General features: G+C 39.0%; 1 protein-coding gene and 1 long non-coding RNA gene across 5 annotated transcripts in view; one reads left to right on the top strand and one right to left on the bottom strand.

Moving 5' to 3' along the window:
* LOC149851230 (protein TRANSPARENT TESTA 9-like) overlaps window positions 1-25,259 on the top strand; it is a 153,505-nt gene that overhangs the window by 17,808 nt on the left and 110,438 nt on the right. For 3 of the 4 annotated variants that reach the window (XM_089999387.1, XM_089999395.1, XM_089999373.1), the window contains exons 2-10: window positions 12,376-12,427; window positions 12,521-12,597; window positions 12,693-12,826; window positions 12,917-13,013; window positions 13,163-13,220; window positions 13,938-14,046; window positions 14,820-14,943; window positions 15,667-15,856; window positions 15,961-16,292. In XM_089999387.1, coding sequence (XP_089855513.1) covers window positions 12,376-12,427; window positions 12,521-12,597; window positions 12,693-12,826; window positions 12,917-13,013; window positions 13,163-13,220; window positions 13,938-14,046; window positions 14,820-14,943; window positions 15,667-15,856; window positions 15,961-16,292 — 1,173 coding nt within the window. The remainder of the gene's footprint in view (window positions 1-12,375; window positions 12,428-12,520; window positions 12,598-12,692; window positions 12,827-12,916; window positions 13,014-13,162; window positions 13,221-13,937; window positions 14,047-14,819; window positions 14,944-15,666; window positions 15,857-15,960; window positions 16,293-25,259) is intronic. The other variant, XM_089999380.1, reaches the window with a different exon arrangement.
* Window positions 1,272-2,813, bottom strand: LOC149851231 (uncharacterized). Its single transcript, XR_016430809.1, has 2 exons — window positions 2,680-2,813; window positions 1,272-1,495 (listed from the first exon to the last, which is right to left on the bottom strand). It is a non-coding gene; the product is annotated as an uncharacterized LOC149851231 (long non-coding RNA).

The following is a 25,259-nucleotide window of genomic DNA, read 5'->3' as shown; positions in this document are numbered from 1 at the left end:
TCCAAACCAACCTCATTTGGTCAGACCTCTTTGTCTATATAGACAAGCATTATAGGGAGACCGTAATGCTAAACTATGTACGCGCCTTTAGTTGCTATTTTGCACCGTTAGAGAGAGAGAGAGAGAGAGAGAGAGAGAGAGAGAGCTTAGTCAGCAGGAGGAACATGGTTGCAGAGTGGAGGGGCTGTCTCTCCCTGCAAACAAAAGAGGCGGGGGGCGAGAAAGGGGCTTTGCCCTAACCGAGAAAGCTTTTGATAAGAATGATTCCTCCACCCCTCTGTAGGAGTCTTTCCTGTAAAAAACAATACTTTTTTTCAACATGATTCTCAGTGAAAAGGTTTTGCTCATTTGGAAAGGTCAGAAAAACCGTACTATTTTCCAACCTCGGCTCACTTCTTCCATATGTTTCCCGCTTCCAAACATGCCTTTAGATAACTAGAATGTCTAAGTCTCTTGTGCCAAGTTACAATATTTTTATCTTGGTCGTTGTTACAAAAAAATTTAGTTGGAATAGTAAAAAAATCCATGTAGTAAAAATCTCCTCTTCTATGTCCACACCCAATCAACTGAAAAGAAGTGTTTTCTCTGGTTACGGGTCATGGATCTGAAGATCCAGACCCGTGACACCCACTTCTTCATTAATGGCATTATGTAATACTGATTATTGTAAAAAGGGTATTCTAGTACCCTAATTTTGTTTGTAATCACATGTTAACATAAAGGAATACACAACAGCCGACCCATACATAGCAGGGTATCGATTTTTCCCAAACCTCTCTCTCCCTTTCTCTATCTCTCTCTGTTTCGCAGCTCTCTCGTGTGGAACGATCGCAGGTTGCAAATCTAACATGGTATCAGAGCCACGCTTCAGTTGAAACTGGGATCGATCCAAAAAGGCACGTCTGAAGATCTTTTTCTCCTCTATTTCCTCTTCTAAAGTCTGAAAATCCAAAAAGGTACGTCTGTTCTTGTTTTTTTTTGGAATCACGACTGACCCAGTCAGTCTCATTCTTTTCATCCCACATCTGTTTCTCGTTTCCTTCTGGAATCACGACTGACCCAGTCAGTCTCAGTCTGTTTCTCATCTCTTTCTGGAATCACGACTGACCCAGTCAATTTTTTTTTTTTTGGGTTCACGACTGACCCAGACAACTCAGATTTTTCTGGTTTCTGGGGCTCACGACTGACCCAACTAACTCAGTTTTTTTTTTTGGGTTCACGTCTCATTCATTCCTTACTTTTCTCCCTACAGTTTCCTTTTCTCTTACTTCGGTGGTGGCCGAACCTTGGTTTCTCCACTGTTTTCCTTTTGTCTCTTGAGTGACTCAGCCCAGATTTCCTCATTCAGCCACTAACAAGCCGATACATTAGGAATACATATTCACATTGATATTTTTTTTTTTGGATTTTCATATCCGATATTCCATTTCATATACAAATCAGAAATCTGATTGACATTCAATTTCTGTTTCATATCAGCAATCTGAATTAGTTCCTGCAAAAAAAAAAAAAAAGAGTTACAAAAACTGCAGGTGTAAGCAGATTGTGCTGAATACATTCTTAATTCTGTGAAACATGAATTCTCTTCCTAACCAGTCAGTTCTTTCTTCAAGTTTCCTCAGTCAACTTGTGTCTGAAAAATTAAATAATGGTAACTTCTTGACTTGGAAGAGGCAAATCATACCTTTCATCAGGAGTCAGGATCTTTCTGGACATCTGGATGGATCTATTCCAGTTCCTCCTGAGTTCATATCACAAGAAGAAAGGGACAACAAAGGGGAATCTACTACCATATATGTTAGAAATCCTGAATTTGTGGCTTGGATGAAAAGAGACCAAGCGCTTGTTGCTTATATTACATCAACACTGTCACAAGAGGTTCTTGTAGCCATTCCAGATGACTACACTGCCATGCAACTTTGAAACAGACTTGTTCAGACATACTCACAGGTTTCTCAGGCCAGGATTATGTTTCTTAAAAGAAAATTTCAAATGTTAAGAAAGGATTTCATGACCATCATGGAATATTTGAACAAAATAAAGGTTATCACAGATCAGTTAGCAGTTGTTGGAAGTACAGTTTCTGATAAAGATTTGGTACAACAAACCCTCAGTGGATTGGGACACGACTATCATATGATTGTCACTTCTCTGTTATGTTTACCTGAGCTGCCCAACTTTGAAGATCTGCGCGCAAAATTGTTACAATATGAGATGAATCTAAAGGGATTTTCTGAAGAATCATCTATGCATGCTGGGGCACAAGAAGTTCTTGCTACAGGGGTTACTTATGCACGCGGACGAGGAAACTATGATATCAAGGGAAAAGGAGCACAAGGAAGAAGTGGTCATGGAGGTCGTGGATTATTGCCTACACCCAACTCATATACCAACCCACAAAGACAGAGGCCAATCCCTACTTGCTTTCTGTGTAATAAAAGGGGGCATATCAAAGCTAACTGCTGGTTCAATCCCCTAAATAAAGGAAAATCAACACAAACTGAAGCAAAAAGAGGCACAGACAATACAAGGACCAACGGCGAAGTAAAAGAGTTGTTGTTGTCAGCCTTAGCAGAATTGAATATGAAACAAAATGAGCAAGGTACTTGGTATGTGGACTCTGGCGCAACGACTCATGTTACTGGTGATGCAGGTAAGCTCCTAAAACTTGTTCCTTACATTGGTAGAAGTAGTATAGTTACTGGAGATGGATCACACCACTCTGTCTCGCATATTGGAAACTCCATCATACCCTTGCCCGAATCTTCCATCAATCTTTCAAATGTTCTTTATGCCCCTAATATCAAGAAAAACATTGTTTTAGTTTCTAAACTTGTTGATGATATCAAAGCCTCAGTTGAATTTTCACCCTCCCTCTTCTGTTCTTGTTAAGGATGTCTGCACGAAGGAGACGTTCGCTAGAGGAAAACGGCAAGGCAATATGTATGTTTTTCAAGAAGATCCTTCAACACATATTCGCTCTGCAGAGCCAAACTTGAAGCTCCAATCATCGTTGTCTTCTGAAAATTCTACCTGCGTTTTTAGTGTCTCTAAAATCAATAAGCCAAACCTTTGGCATGGTCGTCTAGGTCACTGCAGTAATAATTTCATTGAAAAGCTTGTTTCAAGTAACCTCATTCCCAAGTCAAGTTTAGGAATAAATGTAAATGACAACAAATGTTCTAGTTGTCTTTTATGTAAGAGTCATGTTTTACCATTTCATTCTATCAATAAAAGAGCTTCAAGACCTTTTGAGACTATCTGTTCTGATGTTTGGGGGCCTACTTCAGTTGCTTCTATGTCTGGAACTAGATACTATCTTTTATTTGTTGACAGTTATTCTCGCTATTCCTGGATATTTTTCATGAAACATAAATCTAAGACTTTCAAGTTGTTCCGTAACTTCCATTCCTTTGTCAGAAACCAATTTTCTGAAAACATCCTAAGTTTCCAATGTGACGGAGGAGGTGAATTCTCTTCCATTGACTTTACTAACTTTCTTCAAAGTAATGGGATAAGGAAAAAGGTGTCTTGCCCGCACACACCTCAGCAGAATGGGATTGCTGAAAGGAAGCATCGCCATATTGTTGAGAGTGCGATGAGCATGATGCATGATAGTAATCTTCCGGTCACTTTTTGGACAGAGGCTTTTCATTCTGCAGTTCATGTGATAAATCGATTGCCCATGACTATTTTGGAAAACAAGTCTCCTTGTCTCTTTTTGGTATCCACCCCAACTACTATGATTTGCATGTGTTTGGCTGTTTATGCTATGTTCATGTTGACAGTTCAAGGAGACATAAGTTTCAGGACAAGGCTTTGAAGTGCAGGTTTGTGGGTTATGCTGATGACTATAAAGGGTACAGGTGCTATGATTCGGTGAGCAAGCACATCAAAATATCAAGAAATGTCATCTTCGATGAATTGAATTTTGATTGTCAATGTACTGGTTCTTCAGAATCAAAACATAAAGTTCAGGCTTATTATCCTTGGTTGAATTATGAACTTCTCGCAGGAGCTAGTGATGCTTGCTCAAATTGCACTCAAAAGGATAAGATACCTGTGTCTACTGATGGGATGATTGATCATGAAAATACAGACTCAACTTTGAATCCAAGAAGATATAAAGGCTTTGTCTACACTCGACGAGAAAGAGAGTCACCCACCATAGTTGATTCAGACATGGACACATCCTCAACATCCAACATTGTTGATACTAGAAGATCCACACGTTCTCGCCATCCAATTGAAAGGTGGGTCAGTTATGAAAATTTCTCATTAGATTTTCAACTCTTTCTAACAGCCTTGAATAAAGAAGATGAACCCACAACTTTCTCTCAAGCATCAAATTCCAGAAGATGGATTGAAGCAATGAATGAGGAGATGAAAGCTCTACATGAATGTGGCACGTGAGATGTCGTATCAAGACCACCTGACAGAAATGTTGTTGGTTCGAAATGGGTGTACAAAATAAAGTATAAACCAGATGGGACTATAGAGCGATACAAGGCGAGACTTGTAGCCAAAGGTTTTACACAGGAGCAAGGACAGGATTATGATGAAACCTTTAGTCCGGTGGTGAGGATGGGGACAATCTGAGTCATACTTTCTTTAGCTATTGAACACCAATGGACCATTAGCCAACTTGATGTGAAGAATGCTTTTCTTTATGGAGATTTGAGAGAAGAAGTTTACATAGAACAACCCACTGGTTACGCAGAAGGTAATCCTACAAAATATGTCTGCAGACTAAAAAGGGCGATATATGGATTGAAGCAGGCATCTCGATCTTGGTTTGACAGCTTTTCTCTTGAAATACAAAAATATGGTTTTAAGAAATCTCTTCTTGACCACTCCTTATTTATATTTAAGAACCAAGACACAATTACTCTATTGTTGATATATGTGGATGATATCATCATCACTGGCACTTCCAATGAGCACATTGAAGAAGTCAATCATCTCTTGAATCAGAGGTTCAAAATGAAGGACCTTGGCAAACTGCGGTACTTTCTTGGAGTTGAAGTCGACAGTTCCTCTGAAGAAATGACTCTCACTCAACATAAGTATACCATTGATGTTCTCAATAAAGCGGGTATGAAAGACTGCAAGCCCTTAAGCACTCCTAGCGTTCTTCATCAAAGACTTAGCTCTCAAGACGGAGATCCATTTGATAATCCCACACAGTACCGTAGCATAGTGGGTATGTTACAATACCTCACTTTTACTCGCCCTGATATAGTCTACTCGGTGAATCAAGTTTCTCAGTTTATGCATGCCCCATGTGAAGGGCATATGGAAGCAGTTAAACGGATACTACAATATCTGAAGGGAACGGTTGGGGATGGTCTCATATATAAGCGAAAGACAAATGGGCAAAGTGCACATGAGATCACTATTTATTCTGATGCGGACTGGGCGGGAGATCCAGATGAACGCAGATCAACATCCGGCTATTGTGTATTTATTGGGATGAATTTGGTTTCTTGGAGTAGTAAGAAACAAAAGGCTGTTGCCAGATCCAGTACAGAGGCTGAATACAGGTCAATGGCAGCCGCCACTGCTGAGGCTACTTGGGTTAGACATCTACTGACAGAAGTAGGAGAATCGATATCTCGATCACTTCTTTTGTGTGACAACCAGAGTGCCATTAGTATGTCTTTTAATCCAATCCATCACAGTCGTGCCAAACATATTGAAATAAACCAGCATTTTGTGAGACAAAAGGTAGAAGAGAAAGAGATTGAGCCTGAATTTGTTCGAACTACAGATCAAGTGGCAAATATATTTACAAAAGGATTGACAAAAGACAGATTTTGGACGTTAAAAGGCAAGTTGTTCATGATTCAAGATCATGCACAACTTGAGGGAGGGTGAAAAGAAGTGTTTTCTCTGGTTACGGGTCATGGATCTGAAGATCCAGACCCGTGACACCCACTTCTTCATTAATGGCATTATGTAATATTGATTATTGTAAAAAGGGTATTCTAGTACCCTAATTTTGTTTGTAATCACATGTTAACATAAAGGAATGCACAGCAGCCGACCCATACATAGCAGGGTATCGGTTTTTCCCAAACCTCTCTCTCCCTTTCTCTATCTCTCTCTATTTCTCAGCTCTCTCGCGTGGAACGATCTGCAGGTTGCAAATCTAACATCAACTTCCCTAACTAGAGAGCCTGCATTGAGCAACCCTTAGATGAGAAAGAGATTTTACAACTGTGGTAAAAAATTGAGAGATGGAGACAAGATTAGAATTTAATTTTTGAATAATTCTAACTTTTGGAACAATTTTTTTTGGAATTTTCAAAATTTTTTTTCAAATTCTTAATTTCTTGAACTTTTAAAGAGGTTCCATAGGTGGTAGAAACACAAGATGGATAAGAATTGGTGCATGCATCGGATAAGAGAGAATCATTGAGAGTCATGTGAAAAGAGACTCTGGAGTCAAGTATCCAAGGTGTCATACCCGGAGGAGAGAAGATGAGACTGCGACACTCAAATTAGAAGTAGATGTCTTAAAAAATTGTTGTAGGGCCTCTACCAATTGTGCAATAGATAGATATTTAAGCTCAGCGCTTTTTTTGTTGGCATTAGTGTTGTTTTGGAGAAGGTGTCTCTAATTGAAGCCACTTTTGTCTTTAATTTTGGGCAAGTCAGCTTGATGTGCCTTGACTCATTGCAAAAATGACTAATAATCTTCCTTGATCCTCCATTGTTGTCTTCCAAAGTGTGGAGGCGTATAGGTCTTGGTGGAGGCATCGAGTTTGTTTTGTCTTCCTTGTCCTTCTTTAATCTTCCTTCCTCTATACTCAATTCGGTAAGAGTCTCGTAGAGTGAAGGGATTTTAGGTTTATGAAGTAGCATCAGCCTCACCCCCTCGAACTCGGGCCTTAGACCATGAAAAATTGTTGCCTTTTAAGTTTCAAGTTGTTCTTGTCTAAGGCGAAGATATCCGGGAGTCTCCTACTTAGGCTCCAAGACGGCAAGTTCTCTATAGGAGGGTCATTTCGTTGTAACAGTCCCAGATGATTTTGTCACCTTGCTTTAAGGATATCATTCTTTTGTGAATATTCTACCAATGAGCGGTGTCCATAGTATACATGTCCCTTAAGAATTCCCATATTTTCTTAGCAATTTTGAATTGGGTCACACTATTAAGGATAGAGGCGTCGACACTACTCATAATCCATGTTAAGATTTTTGCATTGTCCATTCGCCATTCCATGTGTCTTTTTTCGAACTCAAAGGTTGCGGCGACCTTTTCATATTTATCGAGGAACTTTTTGTTCCCATCCACAATTTTTATAAATGAGTCAAAGCCAGAGTTGCCAGTCGAGGAAGTAGGAGTGAGAGGCAATTCGGGAAGCGGAAGCGGAAGCGGAAGCGGGAAGCGGGAAGCGTGAGACGACTTAGAAGTGAACTGAGAATCGTCTCGGAAGTGAAGAGAAAACAAAGAGGGAAGCAACCTAGGATTTGAATGGGAAGTGAATAGGAATCGAGTTTTCCCGATATTGGGGAAAAAAATTTGTTAAAGGCTCCAAGCCCCCCCCAAAAAGAAAACTTATTTCTTGATATTAGGAAGCGAAATGGGAAGCGAGATGGGAAGAACGATTCCTAATTAAAATTGCCGCTTCTCCGCACGTTTCGGAAGCGTCGCGTTTCGTGCTTCCAAAGCACGTTTCGTGCTTCCAAAGCGCGTTTCGGGGAAGCGTGCTTCCCCATGTCTATGGGCGCTTCCAGTAACCCCAGTCAAGGCTCTGGACAATCAAGCTCAATGTATTTGATGAAGCATTTAGACAAGATATGATTCTCCATCATAGAAGCCCAAGTGCGGTAGTTGCAACCATTCAACTTGATGAGCATGACAAACTTAGACTCCTCCATAATGGACGAGAGAGTTAATGAAGAAGGATGGTCACTTGAAACTTTGGCAGGTTATCAAATTAGAGGCACGAGCACCATGACAGTTCACCACTAGGATCAAGATCCTATTGGCTTTGATACCATGAAATGAAATTTGAAATAATGTGCACAAATACAAGGTCACTAATGGCAATGCACAATAAGCTACAAAGGCTAAGAGCAAAAATTTAAGAGCACAAGTACACAAGCCACTAATGGGATGAAGAACATATAAAAATATTTTATTCACCAAAGAATGCTCATAAAAAGCATAAAATATATGGGTGAGGTTCCCATATATGTATACAAGAAAAAGAAGAGATGCCTTACTAGCCGTTGGGCTAGTCCCAACAGCTAAAGCAGCTGGGACAAAACTGCCCCTAATGTGCATGCCTATTACAAGGATAACAAAATGGAAAAATAATAAAAGAAAAGAAAAATACAAAAGAAATCCTAAAATACAAACTATAAAAAATACATATATATGTATACTAAATTAACTAATATATAGATATATATACATATGTGATATATGCATATTAATATAAATATATATATGTATGAAAACATGATAGAAGCAGGTGAGCATGAGCATGCTTCAACTTCAACACTTTCTGTCACTTTTGGGAAGGGCCCTCATCAACTGAGTTGCAACATTACCTATCTTCCACAAGTATGCTCCATCGGTTGAGGTAAGTATCACCCTTTTTATTTTGAATAAGGGCATCTCTATGTATATTTTCCATATGAGTATAGCTATTGTGTATTTATTGGGATGAATTTGGTTTCTTGGAGTAGTAAGAAACAAAAGGCTGTTGCCAGATCCAGTACAGAGGCTGAATACAGGTCAATGGCAGCCGCCACTGCTGAGGCTACTTGGGTTAGACATCTACTGACAGAAGTAGGAGAATCGATATCTCGATCACTTCTTTTGTGTGACAACCAGAGTGCCATTAGTATGTCTTTTAATCCAATCCATCACAGTCGTGCCAAACATATTGAAATAAACCAGCATTTTGTGAGACAAAAGGTAGAAGAGAAAGAGATTGAGCCTGAATTTGTTCGAACTACAGATCAAGTGGCAAATATATTTACAAAAGGATTGACAAAAGACAGATTTTGGACGTTAAAAGGCAAGTTGTTCATGATTCAAGATCATGCACAACTTGAGGGAGGGTGAAAAGAAGTGTTTTCTCTGGTTACGGGTCATGGATCTGAAGATCCAGACCCGTGACACCCACTTCTTCATTAATGGCATTATGTAATATTGATTATTGTAAAAAGGGTATTCTAGTACCCTAATTTTGTTTGTAATCACATGTTAACATAAAGGAATACACAGCAGCCGACCCATACATAGCAGGGTATCGGTTTTTCCCAAACCTCTCTCTCCCTTTCTCTATCTCTCTCTATTTCTCAGCTCTCTCGCGTGGAACGATCTGCAGGTTGCAAATCTAACATCAACTTCCCTAACTAGAGAGCCTGCATTGAGCAACCCTTAGATGAGAAAGAGATTTTACAACTGTGGTAAAAAATTGAGAGATGGAGACAAGATTAGAATTTAATTTTTGAATAATTCTAACTTTTGGAACAATTTTTTTTGGAATTTTCAAAATTTTTTTTCAAATTCTTAATTTCTTGAACTTTTAAAGAGGTTCCATAGGTGGTAGAAACACAAGATGGATAAGAATTGGTGCATGCATCGGATAAGAGAGAATCATTGAGAGTCATGTGAAAAGAGACTCTGGAGTCAAGTATCCAAGGTGTCATACCCGGAGGAGAGAAGATGAGACTGCGACACTCAAATTAGAAGTAGATGTCTTAAAAAATTGTTGTAGGGCCTCTACCAATTGTGCAATAGATAGATATTTAAGCTCAGCGCTTTTTTTGTTGGCATTAGTGTTGTTTTGGAGAAGGTGTCTCTAATTGAAGCCACTTTTGTCTTTAATTTTGGGCAAGTCAGCTTGATGTGCCTTGACTCATTGCAAAAATGACTAATAATCTTCCTTGATCCTCCATTGTTGTCTTCCAAAGTGTGGAGGCGTATAGGTCTTGGTGGAGGCATCGAGTTTGTTTTGTCTTCCTTGTCCTTCTTTAATCTTCCTTCCTCTATACTCAATTCGGTAAGAGTCTCGTAGAGTGAAGGGATTTTAGGTTTATGAAGTAGCATCAGCCTCACCCCCTCGAACTCGGGCCTTAGACCATGAAAAATTGTTGCCTTTTAAGTTTCAAGTTGTTCTTGTCTAAGGCGAAGATATCCGGGAGTCTCCTACTTAGGCTCCAAGACGGCAAGTTCTCTATAGGAGGGTCATTTCGTTGTAACAGTCCCAGATGATTTTGTCACCTTGCTTTAAGGATATCATTCTTTTGTGAATATTCTACCAATGAGCGGTGTCCATAGTATACATGTCCCTTAAGAATTCCCATATTTTCTTAGCAATTTTGAATTGGGTCACACTATTAAGGATAGAGGCGTCGACACTACTCATAATCCATGTTAAGATTTTTGCATTGTCCATTCGCCATTCCATGTGTCTTTTTTCGAACTCAAAGGTTGCGGCGACCTTTTCATATTTATCGAGGAACTTTTTGTTCCCATCCACAATTTTTATAAATGAGTCAAAGCCAGAGTTGCCAGTCGAGGAAGTAGGAGTGAGAGGCAATTCGGGAAGCGGAAGCGGAAGCGGAAGCGGGAAGCGGGAAGCGTGAGACGACTTAGAAGTGAACTGAGAATCGTCTCGGAAGTGAAGAGAAAACAAAGAGGGAAGCAACCTAGGATTTGAATGGGAAGTGAATAGGAATCGAGTTTTCCCGATATTGGGGAAAAAAATTTGTTAAAGGCTCCAAGCCCCCCCCAAAAAGAAAACTTATTTCTTGATATTAGGAAGCGAAATGGGAAGCGAGATGGGAAGAACGATTCCTAATTAAAATTGCCGCTTCTCCGCACGTTTCGGAAGCGTCGCGTTTCGTGCTTCCAAAGCACGTTTCGTGCTTCCAAAGCGCGTTTCGGGGAAGCGTGCTTCCCCATGTCTATGGGCGCTTCCAGTAACCCCAGTCAAGGCTCTGGACAATCAAGCTCAATGTATTTGATGAAGCATTTAGACAAGATATGATTCTCCATCATAGAAGCCCAAGTGCGGTAGTTGCAACCATTCAACTTGATGAGCATGACAAACTTAGACTCCTCCATAATGGACGAGAGAGTTAATGAAGAAGGATGGTCACTTGAAACTTTGGCAGGTTATCAAATTAGAGGCACGAGCACCATGACAGTTCACCACTAGGATCAAGATCCTATTGGCTTTGATACCATGAAATGAAATTTGAAATAATGTGCACAAATACAAGGTCACTAATGGCAATGCACAATAAGCTACAAAGGCTAAGAGCAAAAATTTAAGAGCACAAGTACACAAGCCACTAATGGGATGAAGAACATATAAAAATATTTTATTCACCAAAGAATGCTCATAAAAAGCATAAAATATATGGGTGAGGTTCCCATATATGTATACAAGAAAAAGAAGAGATGCCTTACTAGCCGTTGGGCTAGTCCCAACAGCTAAAGCAGCTGGGACAAAACTGCCCCTAATGTGCATGCCTATTACAAGGATAACAAAATGGAAAAATAATAAAAGAAAAGAAAAATACAAAAGAAATCCTAAAATACAAACTATAAAAAATACATATATATGTATACTAAATTAACTAATATATAGATATATATACATATGTGATATATGCATATTAATATAAATATATATATGTATGAAAAAATACATTTAACAGCTATTTGGATTAAAGCCTTTGTATATCCACTGTATGATGAAGCACATGTCCGTCTGGTGCATCATCTGCAAGTTTTTTGGGTTCTTGCACCAGACTAGTGCTATTTCAACAAGTGTACTAAATAAAGCATATCTGCTTGTTCTTGAGTCTCCTTAACTCTTAAAAGTTATCTTGGTATTAGATCATTTATGTCTCATCTTGTTGAAAGAGCTTATCAGATCATCTCTATCTGTTCACTCTATGGAATCGTCGAAGAGTTCTCTCATTGTTCTTCCTTAATTCCTGTTCTTGAAATATGAATATGGTGATATCATATTTTCAGAGCAAGCTCCATTCAGTAGGATATGTGCATCTTCTGGATCAAATAATATATGCACAACTTAGCATTGGTTTTTTATGTTGCTATTTTAGACATGTGAATAGTGATGGTTGCTCTATTATTAATAGCTAAAAGCATGTTGGATTGGTAGAGCCATCCTATATTGGCTAAAGCCAAGATGTCATGGGTTTGAACTTCCCCTGAGGGTTTTCTCACCTTTCAAGCAAAGAAATATCATATTAATTTAAGTTTCAATTTGTTTTTACTGATGGAGCTGGAAATTGTCTTGTTTCTTAATTTTATGTCTCAGCAACTTTCATCAGCTATGAAATCTGTGTTAGCTGATACTCTTTCACGTGCAGATATCTTGTTGAGCAGTTGCAGAAAATTCAAATTGTGAATGAGGTTAACAGGGTAATAGTTTGTGGAATTGTATTTTATAACAGCATTGAACTTTCCATTTGTAATCAACACATTTTTTTTATTTTCTTTATGTTCTTTGTGAAGGATTTTGTAATCGAGGCGCTTAGGTTAATTTCGGAGCTAGTGACATATGGTGACCAGCATGATCCCACCTTTTTCGAGTGAGATTTTGTTACACTGGATTTTCTTTTTATTACTTTTTCTTGGCCTTTCATGTGATTATTTTTTTGATTTGGACTATAATCGATTCTTCCAGATTTTTCATGGAGAAGCAGGTTATGGGGGAGTTTGTGCGTATACTTAAAGTAAATCGAACCATGAGTGTTGCACTTCAATTGCTTCAGACACTCAGTATAATGATTCAAAATCTAAGAAGTGAACATGCTATTTGTAAGTCAAGAAGTATGGAACTGGTTATAGAGTTTGTTGTTCTGGCTGCATATATATGATGATTTCTATATTCTATCTTGTGACATGCAGATTATATTTTCAGTAACGAGCACATAAATTCTCTGATTACATACCCCTTTGACTTCCGCAATGAAGAGCTTCTTTCGTATTACATTTCGTTTTTAAGGTTTGTGAAGCAATGGTTGCTTCTAAATCAAATCTTGCATTTTAACATAGCTGTAGCTTTAGCTATGCTTGTTAATTTTATTCTTGGATTTGCTTTTCGATTTCATTGTGTTGTTACCAATCTTTCATTAACTTTATAAAATTTCGTAGGGCCATAAGTGGAAAACTGGACAAGAATACTATCTCGTTGCTTGTGAAGACAGACAATGTAAGTTCAAGGTGTACAAGATATCCTGGAAATTGGACTAAATATGTGCTGTTAACCTGTAAGGCAGGTTATGTCTTTATCCACTTACTAATAAAAAACATTTAAACCCTCTTTTATTAATGAATGATACATATATTATATTTATGTAATTTTTTACTTTAATGATTAGGAAATAAGGTTAACAACTTGCTCAAATTTTAAACTAGAAAATGTGTATTCTGCATTCATTGTCCTCTCTACTCTGTAATTTTGGTTCAAGTTCCCCTTCATATTACCAAAAGTATGGAATTTATTACTAACTTTAAAAGATACACATTACTTAAATTGCGACCCTCATTAGTCAGTAATACACTCATTCATGTATAAGATTGACCAAAATTCAGATTTGAGAAGAGACATGACCATATGATATATTTTTTATTCAAAGTTTTCTGTAGTTATACGAATTGGGATACTTCTGGTCTATTGGGTTTACTAATTTTTTTTGTCTTTTCTGGTTTCTCTGTTGGATATGTTCTTTTGTATTGTTATTATTTACCATGATCAAGGTTTGGTTTATTTTGATGGCTAATTCTTCCAGCAATGTTGGCCGTTTAGACAGACAGATGACAACAGGATACATCTAACATATTACACAGCAAATTTTCTCCATGTTTGAAGTAGTCATCTGCATTGCCTTGTTAACAGTTTTGAATATTTCCTTCTGAATTTGATCAGGATGAAGTAGTTTCTTTTCCACTGTACACAGAGGCGATAAAATTTGCTTTTCATGAGGAGAACATGGTCCGCATTGCCGTTTGTGCTTTGACACTAAATGTCTATCATGGTAAATTCATTTCTTGCTATTCAAATATTTTGGAGAAAAAAATCTATATCCTTGCGTAGTGTTAGAATGGCATGTTCAATCTGCATCACAAACAATGTCTTTCATGATAAGTTCATTTTTTGCTGTTCAAATATGATGGAGAAAAGATCTATATCCTTGCCTAGTGTTAGACTGACATGTTCAGTCACTTTTTGTGGTCTTACGACCTATATCCATGAACCTTATTTCTGAATATTAATTGCAACAATCTTGTGAGAGCATCATAACAATTTTCTTGCAGTAGGAGCCTTTCTTCCATATCTTTAAGTCTTTAATTTTTCAGCATACCTGGAGTGGAAGTCATTGTTGGCCTGTATACTGTGCCCCTTCTCTTCTCTAGGAATCTCCATTGAACACTAATCTTCATGTTCTTTAAAACCTGAATATCACTTTTGTTGGTACATAAGACTTCACTCAACCAATATTGTTCTAGTTAATCTGAAGCTTTCAAGCTGAGTAATATCTTCCCCAATCCCTGTTTTTAGGCTATTGAAAAAATTGACATATGGGACGATTGTATTTTGCAAATCTTGTCATGGTATTGCAGTTATTTTTAGAAAGAGAATTCAACTTTCACCTTTAAGTAGGTAGAAAGTTGGATTCATCTGCTTTAGGTTTCTGCCATTACATGACATTAACCTGCAAGAATATGGATGGCTGTCAAATTTACTTTTGCACAATTCCTATTTTTCATGCATTTATAATGTGATTGCATCTTTTTATGTTTTCTTCAGTTGGAGACGAACATGTGAACAAATACATCACAGGCCCAGTTCTGGGAAATTATTTTTCTGATTTTGTCGCCTATTTCAGAAAGCGGTGCGTCAAACTGGATGAATGTGTCTCTGAAGCTTCAAAGTAAGAAATGTTACTGGTCTGTCAGTTGATATTTGGTATTAAATCTTGCTTCAAAAGCTACTTGATTTCATCTTTAATGACTTTTTAAAGGCCCATTCGAACAGATTTGTCATTCTAATCCAAACTTAAGCACTGAGTTTGGATTCGATAAGTAATCAAGTCAAGTTCTGGTCAGTTGAACTTTATAATGCCGGTCATAAGTATTGCATGTATTCATGTTCCCATGTGTTTGTGTTTGTGCATGTGGATATTATTTTCTAAAAGCTCATAATCCTTAACTTTCACTATAGGGTTGGAAGTTATATATATATATTATTGCAGTTTGTTGTCTCTTTTGATTGCAGAGTTATCTAGTCTTAGGATCAGCCACTCTCGCTCTTTTTCAATTGTCAATTACACATAATTTCCTTAGTTTGTTTTGTAGAAGCTTTATTGATTCTAGTTATCTTTAGAAATGTGCATCTTAAAATCAATGTTGTAAACCATTCAAAATTTACTTACTGAAATTGGTAAAATATCTGATCTCAAAACTAAGCTCGTGAATGAAACCAAACAAAACTCAAGCTTGGCTGGCTGGACTTAGTGTAAGTTCAACATCTTAATAAGCCAGACCACTAGACCTAAAGCTCCACTTATCTTTGCTCATTCATGCCTCCTAGTTATTGCATCAAGTCCTGAGCACTCTTTTGCTTCCTGACAAGCGTTCTCTGACTTGTATGACAGGAACCCTGGATCTGCTCATGCAACTTCTAGTATTAATTCCACAGTTGATGAAATTGAAGACAATCTTTACTACTTCAGTGATGTTATTTCTTCTGGTGTTCCTTGTCTGGATAGATTAATAACAGACAATATCTTGCAGCTTTTGGTGTTTCCATTATTTCTGCCTTCTATTAAGATGGACTTCACTGATGTATGCATGCGCCAAACTTTTTTGTTTTATGACTTCCCTTCTGGTGATTCTTTAAGTGTTATGTTGGATTGCGATACTAACATATCCAATTCTTTGTTGTTTAGTTTCAGATGGTAATTGGCACTACGACATCTTTATTTTTACTTTGCTGCATTCTGCGAATAGTCAAAACCAAAGACTTAGCGAGTGGAATAGGTGCTGCACTTTTCTGCCCACCTGAAGTTTTCATCAAAAAATTGGAAACAAAGTCCAATGGTGACACATACGAGTTCCATGTGTTTCATGAGGAATCAAAGCTGAAGCAAGAACCTCTTTATGGAAAGGAACACATAGAATGTTCGAAAGATACTATGCAGAATATTTCTTCTGCTCATATTGGTTCAGCTGAAGAGTTTTTCTTGCATCATAATTGTAGTGGGAGAAATTTGGCTTTGAGGTGAAACTCTTTTATTTGTCACGAACATAGTCTTATATTCCTTTTGAAATTCATGGTAAATAGTTTGAAACTTTGAATAACCCATCAAATCTTGCTACGTTGCTTTATGGCATCGTATGAAAATTTTCATTTTGTTGGGTTTTATTGTGGAATATCCCCAAAAAATCATCAAGTCTAACATAAATAATTATTTTGAGTAAAATAATTGAATAAACTTTCTTTCAGAGATATTGCTGATGGAAACATCGTATTAACTATTAAGCCACTATATTTTTGACATATCATGATTATATCATGGTTAAAAACTTCAGCAAGGTTTTATTTGGCAACATTTAGGAAAATATTGTGATTGACACTATGCTTGTATGTCGCAGCATCTATTAGTCTAGTTTGTGGTCTGTTGTGTTTGTGTTTTAAGAGACCTCTTCTTTAATTCCACTTTAGTATTTCAGGTGATGAACTGGCCTACTAGCTATCTAGCTTATCATCACCAGTAATCATAACAATATTATATGACTGTAGATCTTGTGTAGGGTTTTCTTTGTAAGGAAGATGTTAGTGAAAAAGGATGGGCTTAATGTTTACTTGTCTTTATCACTTTGCCTCTTTGAATCCGATATAGCTGTGTAAAGTTAATAACACTGGAAAGTAAATATTGGTGAGGCCTGCCATTAGTTAATGGGTACCACTTAATCTCTGAAGCATGTGATGGTACATTATTAGCTTGTTATATTACTTTGAATCATGATTATTTCTTAAGGAAAACAAAAACAAAAACCATTAGTCCCTTCGGGGGGTCTTACCTCTATCGGATACTAACCATTTCTATCGCATTTTGTTTATTTGATTTTGCTATTTAGCTGGTCAACCTGCTTTGTCATTTAGGGTCTTTTTTTTGGGAAAATTCCATATAGGGGCCAACCTTTTGCCCATAATTCCAAATATGGGCCACACTTTTTTGACATTCCAAATATGGGCCATTTTTTTTGAAAACTGTAAAACAAGTGCCTGCATTTATTATTATTATTCTTTAACTCAGGTTAAAACATAAGTTAAATTACAACAGTGACCTTCATCATTAAAAGTTCACCCAGTTTACTTTTTTTTATGAGGATAAGTACATACTTTTCAGTTTTCTAGAGACAATACAAGAAGCATGGCGACTCCTTGGGGGGCAAGGGGTAAGCCCACAGAGTTTTACACTGTCAGGACAGCGATGGCAGACAAAGCTAGCGCGGCTAGATCTCTTATCCTGGGGGTGGTTTCTCTGTGTAAATATAAAAAAGGGACAATACACGAAACCAAAAAGGACTCACATTTTCCAATATAATGGGTGTTGACATGACGTCCCTATTTGACAGTTTCCAGGAAAAGTTTGGTCCATATTTGGAATTTCAGAAACGTGTGGCCCTTATTTGGAGTTATGGTTAAAAGGTTGACCCGTAAATGGAATTTTCCCTTTTCCCACTAATAGAAGACACCTATGACTTTGTGCATGAATTCAAAATGAAGCCACATTTGGCAGCCAAGTCAAAAGGATGTTTATAATCAAAGAGGTTTAATTGGCATGTTCAATAGACCATCATGAGAAGTTTATCTATCATGATTGATGCATGTCTTTGTTTCAGATGGGCTATAAAAAATATTTATTTGTAAGACACAACCTTTGCGCACACCCTTAGTTGTAAGACACTCAGTGATTCGAGTAGAATGCACACCCTTGATTCAACATTTAACTTGACGGACTGGGAATAATCTTAAAATTTTTTTAGCCTAGTCTTGCAAATTGCAACTAGGCTTATTATGGGTTGCTTGGAGGTCCGGCAGTTTGTTGATTATTATACACTAATGCATCAGTTAAACTCAGGCAGTTTGGCTATGGGTTTAAGACAGACTCGTGTAAAACATAACCTTATGACTTGATGTGAACTTTGATCGCTTGCTTAAGAGTTAAAAATATTTAGTCTTTGTCTTTGGAGTCCCCACTGTTCTGTAACTCTTTTAACAACTTAGTGGTCTTGAAGTTTGACTTGGCTCATGTCAACCAGAAATCTCAATTCAAGATTGACTCTTCTTGTTAGATACTCATTTTATAAATGGCATGGTAGACAGTTTTTATTGTTGTCCTATGTTATATGTCGTGTAATACGAAAGCATGGTCCATACAATATTAAAGATTTTATGTGACATTCCGTACGATTGCTTAAAAAAGTTCGCCCTCCTGAAAGTTCTGACACCATTCTTCATCTCTTCCTGATCTTTAATCTAATATTTTTTTTTTCAAATGCAAGCTATTGTTAAAGTAGTATATATATATATATACTATAAATGGCATGTTTGTAATTTACTTTTTGAGTCAGGGGTATTTTGGTCCTTTCCCCTTATAATAAAATAGTCACTAGAGACTGCGTGTAGCCTCTTATTTTTTTATTTTCCTTTTTTTGTCCTTAACCAAAAGGCCAAGGTCTCTTTGGTCTTTGACCAAAGAGCTGTTGGGGGGCTGCCCAACGATCCTATTTATGACCGTTGGGAGCTCCCAACAGCTCTTTGGAGCTCCCAAATGGTCTCCTCTCAAAAGGGGGTTTTGTGTATAAATAGGGGTCAAACCCCTTTTGTTTCTTATTTTGATCAATAAAAGATTATATTTTTTACATTGTTCTTATTGTTGTTGCCTTGTTAGGCTTTTGGATTGTCCCATAGTGGACTGATAAGATATGTATATACTATTATATATGTATATACATATAATATTGTATCTGTATGCACATATTTATGTATATTATATATACATATATTTATACATATATATATATATAAATATAAATAATTGTATAATATATATTATACCCAAGTCAACTATTGGTTGACTTGGGGATGGCTGGCTATTGGATTGCTTTGGATTGGGTCCAACAGCTAGTCCCTTTCTTTTTCCTCTTATTCTCTATATAAAGGATGGGTGTGTGCCTTTGTATGTGTGATAGAGCGATGAGTAACTTTATAGGCTTTGAGTGTTTGAGTGTTGTAGTGAGGCTCTTGTGTAATTTTTCATTTATTTTGTATTATTTGAATTTCATACTTAATGAAATTATTTATTTTTAAGTCTTGTATTCTATGGGTATTTCCATTGTGAATATGTGTTTAACTATATTGTATTCTTGGCTCCAGAGGCGCATTTCAGTGTGCATTGGGATCCGTACCATTTCATGACATGAACTTGTGCATATGCATTTGTATGATTGTGATCTTGTGAGCTCTTAGTGTAAAACCTACTAAAAAAACCTTTTCGGACCCGGGTTGGATTCAGACCCGACCCAGATCTGATAACCCATTAAGGTTATAACACCCGATGCAAGGGTTTGTTAAAACTCCCTTTCTCCCCTGCGCCGCTTTCCCCTTTTCCCCCTCGACTGAAAAGGGAAACCCTTCGAGGGTTTCCCGAATCACGCACCCCCCCTCCCATGAGGGGAAACCCTCACCCCTGCGCTCCTCCTCTCTCGCCTCCCTCTCGTCCCGCTCGCCGCCGGCGACCTCCCAGGTACATTCCCCCTTTTTCTATCTCTTCTTCCTCTCCTTCCTCTGTTAGCTCGTCGGGGGGGCCGGCCCTGCCGCGCCCTCCCTCTCCCGCTGTTGACTTGTTGGGAGGCCGGCAAGAGGCCTACGCCCCCCTGCCGCTCCCTCCCTCTCCCCTTGTTAGCTTGCCGAGAGGTCGACGACCCCTTGCCGCGCCCTCCCTCTCCCTCGGTTAGCTCGCCTGGAGGCCGACAACCCCCTATCGTGCCCTCCCTCTTCCTCTGTGGTTGCCGGAAAGCTGGCACGAGGTCGGCGGCCATTGCCGCGCTCTCCCCCTTCACCCCCTGTCTCCTTGTCCAGCTTTCAGACATGGGGACTGACACCCCCTGCTTCCTGTTTGGTGGCAATCAGAGGGTACCTACCCTTCGACTGGCCTCCCTCTCTATCCTGCAGGCAGGGGCAAACATAATCTAGGCTATTACGGATCCCAATAAAGTGTTATAGGTCCAAAATAAAATTTTTCTCATTAACATTTAATTTAAACTTTGCGAATCCATTGAATTCTTCCTAGATTCAACTTAAGTACGTAAATTTCAAGTTTCCTTATCTGATAAAATTCACGGTTATTACAAATATATTCCATTTTCAAATAGAACCTTTGTTTTCACAAGACCTTTTGAATTGGTGCACTTGGATGTATGAGGTCATTTTCTCATCATATTTAAAGGTGGTTACTCGTATTATGTGACTTTTATTGATGGCTTTACTAGATGTGTGGGTTTACTTTCTTAATTTTAAGTCGAAGTCTTTTTATTGTTTAAAGAATTTCACATAAAAGTTAAGAATCGATTTCAAATCAATATATCTATTCTTAGATCGGATTCGGGTGAGAAATATCTATCAAATGACTTTCAAAACAATTTAAAAAAAATATGATTTTCCATTAAAGATCTTGCCCTAAGACACCACAACAAAATGGACTAGCGAAAAGAAAATATAAGCATATAATAGAAACCGCTAGAACACTACTTATTTATAAAAATATCCCCAAAAGTTTTTGGGCCAAAGGTGTTTTAACTTTCACTTATTTGATAAATCGAATGCCATCATCTACTTTAAAAAATGTTTAACCTTATGAAAAGTCCTCAAAATAACACCCGATTTCAATCATTTATGTTTTTTTGGTTGTAAATGTTTTGTGCTTTTACACAAAAGAGACAAGTTATCACTAAAAACAATTGTATTGTTTTCATTGGATATGATAAAAATAAAAAGGATATAGATGCTTTGATTTCAAAAATAAAAAACTTTGTCTCCAACGATGTGACATTCTTAAAAGATGAAAATGACTTTGAAGAGTATGATAAAAATAAAGAAATAGACTATATGTTTTTGTATGATCTCTCTACGAGAAGATATACATATTAATGATGACTCTTTGAATCATCATGAAATTATAGATGATATCAATCATGAATGCTCTAATATTGAGACATCACCGAGTAGTGATGACGTCATTAATAGATATCCTAAAAATATTCAAGTTTATACCTGGCGTGAGCAAAATAATCCTATTAGTGCCTTAGAAAAATTTTCTCAATATAGTGAGCCTATAGAAGAAACTCCTCTTAGGAGATCTAGTAATGAATCTATTCCACCAAATAGGTTTGTCTCTTATGAGTCATTATCTCTCAATTATAGGTGTAACGCCCCAAAAATCCAGGACTTGTAACTTTTTAGAATAGTTTAGAAAGCTTTGAAATCATACAATTATCAGAGTTTAAATAATACTTCAGCGGAAAATGATATTTTTAAAACCACAAGTCAATGGATCTTGAGCACATTACAGCGTAAACTTTCCTTTTTGTCAAATCCCGCACAACCATTGAAGTCAAATGGTTTAGAAACAGAGTTTCAATAATTGAGAATTCGTTTGTTGAAACCAAGAAGCTTACTAAAACAGTTTTATTAACTCACGGTTTAATAAAAGAGAAATTTTGAAACACACTTTATACCAAATTTACCAACATGTTCTCAGGAGCGTAGCGTCAGGGAAAAAGCTCTATCTTGACCTCATCACGCCATCGTGCCATCGCAGACTGTATTACCTATCCAAAACCTGCCCATAAAATGGGTCAGTTTCACTAAAAACTGGTAGGTGCACAGACAGGACAATATTGAACATAATTAAGCAGAATAATTTAATATGTCAAGTAGACAAGCAATTATATAACAATTTAATTTCAACAAATTCACAGAGCGACTATCATGAACACAATGTTAAAATTATTACAAGCATTCTACTGGCACAAGTAGGCTAACTATTACAAGCAAAGCACTGCACAAGAAAGTTAACCAGCAAAATACAATGCTTCATCAACCACACACACAATTCCATAAGTATTGAACCTGTTGTACCCTATAACTTTCATACGTGCATAACTGAACACATTGTGTGATCGGATTTAAATTATATTTCGATATTAACTGGCCAAGCGGGTACGCACAAGGCACGACTCTAGAAACAGCCTAGACTGATCCGGGGGTTTATTATGCTATGTATTTTATGATAACCCGGATAGCTGACTGAGTCCGCACCTAAGGGGACGGTCGGAGACCAAGAGAGAAATCCCCAAAGCAGCATAAACAATGGATGCATCCCAAACATGGAGAGCTACCACCTAGGATAATTATGGTAGTCTCATTCCCCTAACTCCGATGACTGGGGAAGCCGAGTCTTTTGCTCGTAACTGCCATTAATGGCCTGTCCATCAAAGTTTTGTACCTTCATGTCCTCTCTCCTGACAGGAGTCAGCGATTCGAATGAGTACATCAGGGGTAGTTAACTGAAGACTCATTCTACATACTCTGGTCTTTCGACCCACTCGAGTATCTTGCCGGTGAAGGCGAAAACATCACTTATTTAGGTGATCACAACATTTTGTTATTTGCGCTCATCGAGGTTGCCACAACCTACTCATCCAATCATCGCAACGTAAGAAGACATACTTGTCAAAAAGTACGGTCGTACATGTCATAAGTACGACTACGATGAAAGGGATATGGTTCCACAAAAGAAACCCCAACAGATGTTATCTGCAAAAGAATTAATACAACACAGCCTTGCAAGATAAATCTTGAATTCACTTCATCAACATTTTTCATATTTCATGATGCAAGGTCATCTCGGATCTCTCGTCCGATCAACAAAGTACTTAACATGTTGTGCATGTCTAAAAGTACGCTATACTGAACCAGAGAGGTCTGTGGGCTTCTCAAAAGGAATACCCAACACACAACTTCATAACAACTCAAAGAATATAGGAGTGCTCATTTGGCACGATTCATCCTTAAAAGCCATAATGCCACATTAAGTCATTCACACAAGACACAACACTATCAATCTTACATCCAAAATTTATCTTAGTATCGACATGTTACACTAGTTTGATACATAAAGAATGGGTCCTTCAACAGAACCCCACTCATTCATATGCTCATGCCCCTGATCGGGGTTATTCAAAATGAGCCGCAACTTGAGTCAAGGTTATAAAACATTTCTCCCAAGTGTGTGGACTTGGGAGGGGCCAAATGTGACTTCGCAATCCTGGGAGACTTAATCATACTTTGCAAAAGTTGTGCATTTTGAAGAGCCCTGGGTTTGTAGAAGGAAATCCCCTTTAAAAGAACTATAGTGCTCAAGTGCAACTTCTGGTGTTTTGAAAACAGGTGATAACAGGATATGCACAAGACTACAGTTATGTAAGTACATATTTACCATGAGTGTGAGCATATGCAGGTTATAACATGTCAACAAACAACTCTCGACTTGCGATGCCGCACATCGAGGGAAAAGCACATAAGTAATACATGAGGTACCAACACCATACATTGACCACTTAGACAGGCAAACACATAAGGTCATAAGTAATACACGAGACACAAGGTCGTACCTCACTCAAAGGAAACGTGCAGGCAAAAATGGATGCAAGCAAACAAGGCATATGTATTTCAAGAAATACGAAACCACACCTCAAATTCATAAACACTACGCAAAATAATAATCGAATAATGAAATTGTACATCCACCCATAGAAAGGTACAAGCGAGTATACATGCAAGCAACTTAGGGCATAAGTATTGCAAAAAGTGCGAAACCACCTTCAACACGTAAGCAAATACACAAATTACTACTCGAAGAGTAAAACCGTACATCGACTCATAAACATGGAGACAAAAATAATAAGTCACGCAAAAGCAGTATAAATCTAAGTACAACTAGCATAGACATTTTAATTATTTCACCTTAATTAGATCTTATTGCCCCTTGTGCGACTTTACCCTACCTTGGGATGTCGTGCAACTGCGTACGCCTACGCGTGAGGATAATATGAGGGTTGAGCCGCAGAGCACGATCGAGACCTGTTGCGTAAATCTGCAAGAGTGCGAAACATTTAATTATGTTAATATAATTAATGGTGCAACGGGGCAAGGGTAGAATTAGGCGACAGGGGACGAGGCCTTGCCGACGGCACTAAGGCGGTAGGGGGCGAGCCTCTGCCAATGACAGCGAAATCGACAGGGGGGCAGCCCCTGCCGATAGCAACGAAGCGGCAGGGGTCGCGCCCCTGCCGACGACAGCGAATCGGTAGGGGTCGAGCCCCTGCCGACGGTGGCGAATCGGCAGGGGTCGAGCCCCTGCCGACGGTGGCGAATCGGCAGGGGTCAAGCCCCTGCCGATGGCAGCAAAACAACAGGGGAGGCAGCCTCTGCCGTCTGCATCGAAGGGGCAGGGGGCTTGCCCCTGCCGACGATGGCGAATCGGCAGGGGTCGAGCCCCTGCCGACGAGAGAGGGATCGGGGCGGCAGGAGCCATCAGCCTCCTGCCGACCCCTACGAAGATGGCCCCTGCTGGGTTTAAAAGAAGAGAGGCCGGGAGACAGGGGGACGACCGACTTCCTGTGGGTCGCCCGATCTCTCACAGGGAAGAGAAGGCGTAGACAGGGGCCCCGTAGGCCCCCTGTCGGCCCCTAATGGATACGCAGGGCGCGGCAGGGGTCGCGCGCAGCCTGCCGGCCTCCCTGCGAACCCCTAAGAAGGGGGAAAAAGAGGGAGGTGAAGAGGGAAGGCATGGCACAGGCAGTATGCCGTCTGCCAGCCTCTCGGCACGCCCTCAAAGAGAGGGAAAGAAGGGAGGAGGGGTGCCGCAGGGGTGACTAACCCCCTGTAGGCCCACCTGCAACCTCAAGAGAGAGGGGGAGGCGACAGGGGCCCCGTAGGCCACCTGTCGGGCCTCCGATGGGTACAGGCGAGGCGGGAGGGCGCGGCAGGGGCCGTGCGCTGCCTGTCGGCCTCCCGGCGAGGTGATAGAGAGAGAGACGAAGAGGAGAAGAGGGAGGAGGAGAGTGGCGTACCTGGGAGGCGGTGGCCGGCGTCGGCGTGGGGCGCAACGACGGC

This window comes from Nuphar pumila, chromosome 1, assembly GCF_984573655.1.
Source record: "Nuphar pumila chromosome 1, dmNupPumi1.hap1.1, whole genome shotgun sequence".
In the NCBI taxonomy this organism is placed as follows: Eukaryota; Viridiplantae; Streptophyta; class Magnoliopsida; order Nymphaeales; family Nymphaeaceae; genus Nuphar; species Nuphar pumila.
This window is presented reverse-complemented; position numbering and strand designations above follow the sequence as displayed.